Consider the following 10,208-nt stretch of genomic DNA (forward strand, 5'->3'; position numbering starts at 1 on the left):
ATTTGACTGTTAAAAGCTTGTTGAAATTGAGAGGAGATGAATTCTTTATCAGAAATCTAAAGTTCTGGATGATTCTCTTCTTAGAACATGACTAGTTGTCAGAGTTGTGTTAAATCTTTGAGCAGCACAACTTGATATTAATGTTTTTGAACTAACATGTCAGATTTGTTCTTCTTGATTTTTTTCTAAAGCTGTTTTAACAGTTAGATTTTTCCAGCATCTCCATATGCTTATGGGAAAAACATTGCAGAAAAATGTTGAGATCATTTTGAAAAAGAGTTGAAAATATTTTGTTTATCATCTAGGTAAAGAATTATGTATCAGTTTGCAAGAGGGGTCAACACAGAACATTTACTTAGATTATTGCGGCTTTTTCATCAGATCCACTTTTAGTTGAGATGGCAAGTCAATTATTGTCTGTTATGTCCTAGGGATCAAGAGTTTAGACTGCATTATTACAACTTTGAAAAGGACTTGTATCATGCTGGGTTTGCTGAGGCAAAGAGGGCTACGGCTATGGTTAATGTGACTTTTGATAAAACGAAGTAGGAAGACTGACTGTCATTCACAATGACTGAGCAGTACTTATATATTACACCACTTCAAAAGAAAAGAAAATGTGAAGGAGATCAGGAAAGAACTAAAAGAACCAGGTGAATTTAGGAAAATCAGTGACACTGCTTTGATTTTTTTTTTTTCTTTAAGAAACAATTATCTATGACTTTGATTATGCTCTGCATGCATTTATAGTCGCCACAGCTAGAAACGATAGTCAGCAGCTTAGAAGATCCTGTCTCCAATCTGATCCTATGGACAGGGAAAGCAAGAATTGTACGTACCCTTTGCAGCCCAAGCATGTCAATACTGGTGATTCAAACTCAATTTTTTCTTTTCCTGAAAAACGTTTGTTAGGCTGCTGTCACAAATTGGTCAAAGATCATTGGAGTAAAAATAAGTATCGCCATTGTGCACAAATTTCTTGGATTGCTATTTTGGTTTAAGTATTGGTCTCTTTTAGTATTAATTAATTAAGTATTGGTGAAGCAAGTATTAATTTAGTATTAATTGATTAAGTATTGGTGAAGCAGTGAATCAGCAAGAACCTGTTTACTGGGGCAGGACTTAAGTTATGATGGCTCGTGGAAAGTTGAGAACTGAATCAAGAACTCTTCCTATTGTTTGAAGATATTACCTTTTTAGTATGATTTGTGTACTTTAGCTGTGTAGCTAACTTTTTAGTATATCATTTTGCAACAGGCAAAGTGAACAAACTGAGCTCAATTTCTCAATCCTAAACACAAAACATAGAGTCACTTAGAAGCCTTGATTTGGTTTTTATTGTTATCAGCATGTATGGAAGCTTCATCTTCATTGGTTATTCTTAGAGCGAGAGTAGGAAAGACTCTTTTTTAAGCTCAGTGAGCAAAACAAATTCTAATTTTAAAGCTAAACAGTTTCATATGCTCCTGAGGTTGCTTTGGATCAACAGCACTGAATGTAACCATTTGGACAGCATTAACATACTGCTTTCATTTGAAACAGGCAAAATCAGTAGGGAGTCAAGTAAAGCATGCAATACTTCACGATGCTCTTACAAAACCAGGGAGATCCTCTGATTATTCTGTATTATTGTGTAACGTGTATTATTCCCATGCAGTAAAGTTGCCCTATTCTAAATTAGAATTTGAATGATAACACTGAGGCGTGACAACCATCGTGTTTCCTTACATGGAAAACTTAAAGTTCTTGAAGCAAGAGACATATACCAATTGTCTTGTCTTTATGTATTGGGTTCTGTAGTTGTTCATGTGTTATTTGCAATTGAAGAGTATTCTCTTAAAACAAAGATTACTTTTTTTGTTGCTGGCTGCTGTTACTTCTGACAGACTGATTAGCAGCTCCTTCAAAACAAGAAATGAATGTCTAAACAAGTTTGTCATAGCAGTTCTATTGAAGAATAGTCTATTTTTTTGTCTTCCCTGCATAAGGTAATCAACTGCTTGTCTAAAACATCAGCACAGTTTGAAAATAAATAAATAAAGATCATGTTGTATGATCATAAGCACAGGAGGTAAAGAATCTTTGTTCTTTTATGTCTTTTTTCAAGTTGTTGTGACCCGAGGAGCTCCAGACAGTATCTGGCTAGATTTTGACAAACAATAGAAAATTTGAAATTAGCTTTTTGGCGAAGTATTCCCTTAAGATGAGCTGGTTCCTTGTGTTAGAGAGCACACCGAATAGAGGCCCTGAAAATGGTAGATGTTTTGGTCTAGCATCTTAGTTTAACAGTTACTATATAATGCACTATCAGATTCTTTTACTCTGGAGAGATCTTTCTTTGGAATGATGTGTTATCTATAATGCAGAAGTATTACAGATTTTCTTGATTTTCTGAGAATTTAGCCTATAACGATGACTTAGGTCTTCCTTTCGGAGCAGTTGTTTTGCTGACTTTGCTGTTCCTGAAGCCTATGGGCAGAATATCTGCAGAGGAATTGCTAGTGGTTTCACAAGATTCTGCCTGCATTGCTAGTTTGCTGTGACCTGGCTTGTGAGAAGTATTTATTAGGCACAAAAGCCTGTTAGCGTTCCTCCCAAACTATTGCTTTTGTCTTAATAATTCAGACTACTATTCTGAAATATTATACTTGGGGGAAAAAAAAAGGAAGAAAAAGCCCTAATCCCTTCTCTCGGATAATGAAAATTACTTAAATACTTTTGAATACAAAATGTAAAGACATCTCTATTTTTCCAATAGGGTATTAAAACTGAAAATAAAACTGCAGTTGCGAGAGCTACCGCAGATACCATCATAGGAACTGGGCTTCCAGTTCTACCAGAAAGGAAGGTTTACTCTGAAGGACCTACAATTAAAGCAGGGTATGTATGGGGAAAAATTTAAATGAGAAGCTGCAGCTGGGTAGAAACTTCAAAACAAACCTTTTCACTGTTAGGATAGTTATATGGCAGAACAGGCTGTCCAGAGAAGCTGTGCAGTCTGTGGAGATTTCTGGGACCTGACTGAACTGAACCCTGCGAAGCCTGGTCTGACCTCAGAGCTGGTGCTTGCTGGAGCAAGAGGTTGAACTAGAGACCTCCTGAGTTATCCTGTAACTTTATATTAAGGCGTAAATAGTTGCAAAACCATACTTGGCCAAACGTCTTATTAGCTTTGCATTTTTCAGTCTCCCATATTTTTTCTTTTCAGTAAAGTTCCTCAGTTGCCTAATTATAATTTGTTGCTGTAAACTAGCCAGTATTAGCAGTAGAATCTTCCATTTTGGAGATTCTACAGAACTGGAAAGTTGCTTCTAAGAAGAGCAGCATTATACTGCATGTCGTAGCTTTGCTGTTCTTCAATCTAAAGTCGATCTACAATTCTTATTCTATGGGAGGGGAGTAAAATATTCTGGTTAAACATGGAATCCCTGGAAAGAGGTTAGCTCTCTAATAAAGCATATGGGGGAAATTCAAATTGTAAAAGTGTATATAAGTAAATATACGTATATTTACCCTGCAGTGAAGTTTTCATTATATTCTTAATGGCTAAAATGTATAGCCTATAAAAACTTTAGGTGACAGAGTTGATGCCTTTAGGATCTTTCTGTTTTTCCTGGTTTATTCTCATGAGAAATCAGAATGTCTTGAAGTATGCAATCAATATATGCAGACTGTGTAAATAAGAAGTTTTAATATCTTAACTCCCTTTTTCAAATCAGATCATGTGACATAACTCGAGGGATATATGCACCAGAAGACCTGTACACTTTTCCTCTAACTAGAGTTGGGGAATCACGCACATTAAAAGTCAACTTGAGAAATAATACCTTTAGAACGCACTTGGTAAGTTTAACAAACTTGCTTTTGAATATATTCTCATAAGTCCTTCCAGCAGTTTAACTGCTATTTTTAAATCTTAACAGAAGTTTGCAATAGTGCAAGTCTTAGCTTGATAGTTTCAAAAGACGGTATTATATCTGAAGAATTCTGCTCTGTAATTTTTCCCTTTTGTTCACTGAGTCAGTGAGGTTATTTGTAATATATGCAATTGAAAAAAAAAAATTATAGTTCATGTAGATTTGTTGTTGTTCTGATTTACTTTTTTATTTTTAGCTTCATTAAAACATCCTAAGGTTTGGATTTTTCTTAATACTCACAAATAGGGGCATGTTACTTTCAAACACTTCGTCTATCTAAAGCTGTATCTGTAATTGACCTTGTTTATCTTCACCATGTTTTAAATTAAATATGATAGGCTTAGATATAGCGAGGTTTTTAAGCATTTTTTATTAAATTGCAGCTGACATTCTTGACTCCCAAAGAGCCTTTCTACATCAAGCACTCGAAGTACTCTCTAAAGTGAGTAATGCTTATGCTAACACTCTCATCTAACAAAAAAATTAAAAAAAAATCAGTAAGATAAATATCTTGTTAATGTACAGTGCGAAAATGTATATATATACATTTAATTAGACAGACAGAATGCTGGGTATTTATGTATATATATTTTTGCTAATGCTGTGCTCTGTAATCTTGGTTAGAAGCAGAAAAAGCCCACACAGTTATTTCTGCATCTGCCAATTTCTTCTCTGCAAATTGTTTCTAACAGTGCTGCTGCTTTTAATGCTAAGCCTAATGCTTCACTTAACCGTTTGGCATACTGTGCACAATCAAGTCATTCCTTCCATTTATACTTTGTACACAACAGACCAAGCAAATTGCCTTCATCACGCTTCTAATTTGACAAATCTGCAGAGCTGCATCAAAGATTCTCTGCAAATACAAGGTTTGAGCAGCCGGTGGAATTGCCTGGTCATACTAAATATTTAAGCATATTACCTGCATAAAAGGAATCTTCGTGTTGATGATAACAATCCCTCGAAATATACCCAATCATCTTCGGAGCTGATTACAAGTATTTGACAGACCTGTTAGTCATCTCTTCAAGAAATACAGCATCTCTCCTGTGCTTGTCTGCAACAGTGGGATTGTCAGAAAGATAGAAATGCAACCATTTCATTAGAAGTTTCACAGATCCTCATTTTAAAAATGGAGAAACTGAGGGTATACAGAATAGAAATTGTGAGCCAAGTTGGAAATAGAACTAGATACTCTGACTCCTAATCTAGTTTCCTGTCTACCAATGATACTTAGCATTTATTACAAAAACAGGGCTGTGGTGTTAGTAACCACAGGTATTCAAGGTATTTTTAAAGCCACTTTTTATTGTTAAGTGTTATTACTCCACTTAGGCAATTTTCCAGTATCTCTACTTAACTGGCTTTTTTTTTTTTTATTAAATATGATATATCGGACAGCACAGAAGGGTTTTTATGGAAGTAGCAACCAAAGTAAAATCTCACTAAATAAAGGTGAATAGCTAGATCTGTCTGAGGCTGTACAGCTACAGACAAAGGACAGGATGTCATGACACTCCATGAAAGAAGATGAGTAACTTTATTGGAAGATACTTAGATATTTCAAAAATATTCTTGAGAAATGCTATCAAAGCTATTTGGTATATTTTCTATGAGAGCTGATAAACTCGATTTTATACAAAGCAGAATTAACAGGTCTAAAATTGAGCCTGCTATTTCTAAAGGTACTAAAACTAAATAAATAAAAAGGTACTTAAAAAAATAAATAAAAAGGTACTAAACTAAATATACCCTACCTTTTTATAATCACATTCTAGTACCATTCTTCTAGTAAATTTGGCTATTTTCTCCATTTGTAAATATAAAAAGCTAGAAGACGCCAATAATTCATTCATCCGAAGTCGACATAGCTCTCTGAAAAAGCTCATCCATTTAAGAGCATAAAGCACAGAAGAATTATGTGACTTGAACAGAAGCTTTTTTTAAAAAAAAACAAAAAAAAAAAAAAAAAAAAAAAAAAAACAAAAAAAACTACTAAAAGAATTTTAAGTGGATTTTGAGAACAATATCATTGAGGATTTCAAGAAAGCCAGCATTAACTGCGTCTAGCTCAGGTTATCCGGGCATATTGTAAAGTAATGTTCAAAAGCAATTAGCTAAGAAAACTGTTCTCAGGAACTTGGAATATTAGTCTGTAAATAAGTTTAAAAATAGAAAGTACCGCCTGTCTACATTTGGACCAAAAGAAGTGTTACTTAATAAACATGGTGTGTTGCATGCTTTTTATTTTGAGGGCCAAATTTGAAAGCTATCATGTGTAATCAAATTTTAAATCTGGGTAGCAAAATTGCAGGTTTATGTTTGTATTTAAAATCAAGAAATCTGACCTTCAGAAGCCGGCACAGTGGTTTGCCAGTTCTTGTTTGAACTGGTTGTATGCTCACAACTACCAGCAGTTAGCAGTGCTAATTCCTTCACCTCTGTTTGCTGAATTGAAAATAACAACAGGATCTATCCAAAATACAGCATCTTGCAACCAAAACTGCAGGAAAAATAATAAGGAATTTCAGTAATTTTCACCAGATTTCTTAAAGCATATATATACACGCAAAATGACGTCTATGTGGTTAAAATATAAGCCCTGTAAAGAATGTGTGGGAAGACATTGTCTGAAGTTTGTATTAAAAAGAGGAGTTATGTTTGTTGATAAATACAATATAACAAATTCAATATAACAATATATATATATATATATTCTATGCTGCAAAACGTACTTTTAACAAGATAACTCTCAAATTTCAAAAATATATGGATGAAACATTAGAACACTTGACTTCATAAGACCCTTTGAGTAAGTTCTGTTTCTGGAAGGACTACCAGGTTATGCCTACCTAAAGAAGTTTGAAAACTAAGGTATTTCTGTTGTCTTCAGAAGCCATCTGAAATAACCTGATTACAGTCTAGTAGATATTTCAGATACTGTGCTAAGAGGTAAAACTCTTCTGTACTTCGCTGATTTATTTCTGTTTCCAGTTGCTATTATTCTTGCAATTGTGATTCATCATTCACTATTGATAGACCTGGTTACTGTGATTTAGATGTAGCTTACCAGCACTGTTTCTGTTGAAATATTGGTTTTGGAGGACTACAACATTAGATTGTGTTTAACTATGAAGTAGGCTTCAGGCATACCTGACTTCAGAAAAACCACTTGAAATTGATGCAATAACCTGTAAAGGCCACATAGACTTCATAGAATGAGTTGTGGGCATAGTGACAAGCTTGAACTGAAGTAAAACTTCTAATTCAGACCAACACAGCTAATTGCATGTGAATTTGAGTTGTCCTGACAATACTTTGACTATGTTTCTGGTTACTGTACTTCAGAAAAATCCTCTGGGTTGCTTCCATTAATAAGGACATTTACACTATGTAGTAGACCAAAGAACTGTTATAGTTGGAGTCTGACCTTCCCCGTTTTCTTTGCTGAAGAAAGTGAAAATAACATCTTTCCCTTTGAACTAGGAAATATGAGAATTTAAGGCTGTTATACTTTATCTTGATAGTGAGAAGTCAACTGGCTGCTATGAAGCAAACTGAGTAATACCTGACTAATTCTGCTTTTAGAAAGGACAGTGTATAGCACCAACTAAATGTATACCTGAAGTCATTGGTCAAAGTAAATGGAATATAGTCGCTGCATGCGAAGAAACTGCTCAATATTATTGAGGTCATAGATGAACTATTTGGGAAATTAATATTTGAAAGCCAGCCAGATGGGGTTATCTGTTGAAAAGAATCATCCATGACTTACTATTGTTTTGATAGTGTAAGTTTGAGTTTGGTTATATTGTTCTTTTTGAGTAAATGTTAGGATATGTAAGGAAGCATACACATGTGATTTTGAAGATGATATAGACTTGTGCACCCCTCCTGAATTTATTTTTATTTTTGTAAAGTCTTGAGTGGATTGGTTGTATGCAGCTGCAGTCTCAACTCTTGCTAAATTTTCTTCTCTATTGCAATGTATCTATTATAGATAAAAAGGTCTTACTGATGTTCTTCATTTATGAAAGTTCTTTTTAAACTAAGCTGAATAAATATCTTCATCCCATATGTTATAGGTGTTTGAAGAGGCAGAGCTTGGCAGATTGGTTGTATAACACTGAAGTATGACATGAAACACTTATCTGGCTGAACTCCTTTGCTGTATTGTTTATTTTAGTTCAGTGTTTCACGATCGACATGTCATTTTTCTATCAACTCAATTAAAGAATACAATAGCACATCAGTCTATATTCTGATAGCGTGTACTCCTAACAGGTTACCTCACTGATCGCATTCTGTTTAGAAAAAAAAAAATACATTTTCCAGCTTTTAAAAAAAAAAAAAAAAGCTGGAATCAGGTTTATGCAGTAGGCAAATATGACTTCCAATTGTAGAAGAAGGGTAAGAGCACAGACTGATTACAATAGGTTGGATTACTGTAAAATGAAACAGATATGTCGAAGTAGGAACAAGATATGGAAAAAGTAGGGGAAACGAATACAATGCAGAGGATGTTATATAGCACTAATTACTGTCCAGGGCAGAAAAGTGGAATTACATTAAAGTTTAAAAACTGTCTTTTTTTTTTTTTTTGTCTTACTGGCTTTTGCTATTTGCTTTTCCTTATTCTACTACATGCCTGATACTGTTACCTGTCTCTTAGTACTGGGTATTTCCATTGTATGCCACAGAATCAAATAGGTTGCCACTTCACACTTCCATCTCCTTCGTTTGTATAGCTTGTTTATATTTAAAAACGTTCGCTCTAGGCTTTTGACAATTAAGACAACCAGCCATTGCATCCTACCTAGAGCTGATTTCATTATTATTATTATTTATTTATTTATTACTATTTATTATGTTTTTATGCAGTCTGAGTAGAAGAATGCTTATATAATCTAAAAAGATATGATGCAACATCTTGAAAATACTGTTTGAGGGTGGATGCATTTATTGGCTTGTGATGATTCAGTGAAGTATTTATTCACATGGAGGCAATTAGAAATGAAATTATTTTACTAGTTTCAAATTGATCAAGAATTGGAAATTTTAGTAAACTCATCAGCTGAATTTTGAAAGGAAGAAATGTAACTTTGCTCTAAATATAGTTAAGATACTATCGATATTCTCGCAAAGAGGCAGACCAAACCTAATCAGCTAAACTAGCAGCAATAAACAACTAATACTACAATTGAACTTCCTCATAAGATAAATAGATCAAAACTATAAAAATAAATAAATTGATCCAGTAAGCATTCATTACACTGTTCTTTGGAAAATCAAATCTAGGACTTCTCTATCTGGTACAATTTACTTGCATATTAACACTGAATGTGCGCATAATTGTCTCTTTACAGATCCCATCATTACATCAATATGCCAGTCCAGTTCAAGCCACCTGCAGAAGGCATATATGAAGCTGTCCTGAATGTGCATACGGAAAAATATGGCTTTGTTAGTATTCGACTATGTGGTAAAGCTGTTGCAAGAGACTAGTCAGAACAGTTTTATAGCCATTTATAATAATTTATAACGGTTCATGCAATTTAAAGTATTGAAGGATTTGCTACTACATTTCCGTACTAACTTCCTACTTGTTTTGCCCTGTGATGCTGCTTTGACAGAAAATCTTCTTTAAGATGAATTATGGTGCTTGTTCTACAAGTATATTTTCATAGTAAAAACACTGAGAAATATCATTGTATGTTTTAAAGTTATCATGTTCTAACTTATGTTTCTGCACTTTTGTTGAAGAGGGAAGTTTTCTATTTTTGCATTTATTAGGACTAGTTAGATATGAATGTATTCTATTTTTAGCACTGTAAATACAGAAATAAAGCGTGTTAACCATTGATTTTATCTGATTTCTGTCTTCAGTTGTTAGAGGGTTCCTCACTGTAGGTAGGTAGATGATTAATCTTCCTGCTCTTAGGAAACAAGAACCTAGCAAAGCTTGTTGTTTTTTTTGTGTGTGAGTTTGTTTTGGGGTGCGGGGGAAGTGGTTGCAGTACAGAAGCTGACTTCTTAAATATCATGCCTTCAACCTGGTAAAGGTGGGACCATAAAGCTAACAATTATCTTATACCTCTGCACAGTTCAGTGGCAGACATAAGCATTGTTTTTTAATCCTAGCAATGTGAAAACATAAATTGAACATGAGCAATACTGCCTTCAGCCCTCCAAAATGATTCATCTAGCTCAGCACTGTTTCTATTAACAGTTGCAATCTAGAGATGTTGTTCTGGGAGATCACGTAAGCATGACTTGCTGCTTTGGTTCCCT

At 34.2% G+C, this 10,208-nt stretch overlaps 1 protein-coding gene across 1 annotated transcript in view; it reads left to right on the forward strand.

Annotated features, from left to right (window-relative positions):
- CEP192 (centrosomal protein 192) overlaps positions 1–9,775 on the forward strand; it is a 78,242-nt gene extending 68,467 nt beyond the window's left edge. Inside the window, exons 50-53 of the mRNA XM_038174077.2 lie at positions 2,759–2,880; positions 3,720–3,843; positions 4,301–4,359; positions 9,284–9,775. Coding sequence (XP_038030005.2) covers positions 2,759–2,880; positions 3,720–3,843; positions 4,301–4,359; positions 9,284–9,422 — 444 coding nt within the window. The 3' untranslated portion in view covers positions 9,423–9,775. The remainder of the gene's footprint in view (positions 1–2,758; positions 2,881–3,719; positions 3,844–4,300; positions 4,360–9,283) is intronic.
- The last annotated feature ends 433 nt before the right edge of the window (positions 9,776–10,208 follow it).

Source organism: Anas platyrhynchos, chromosome 2, assembly GCF_047663525.1.
Source record: "Anas platyrhynchos isolate ZD024472 breed Pekin duck chromosome 2, IASCAAS_PekinDuck_T2T, whole genome shotgun sequence".
Taxonomy (NCBI): Eukaryota; Metazoa; Chordata; class Aves; order Anseriformes; family Anatidae; genus Anas; species Anas platyrhynchos.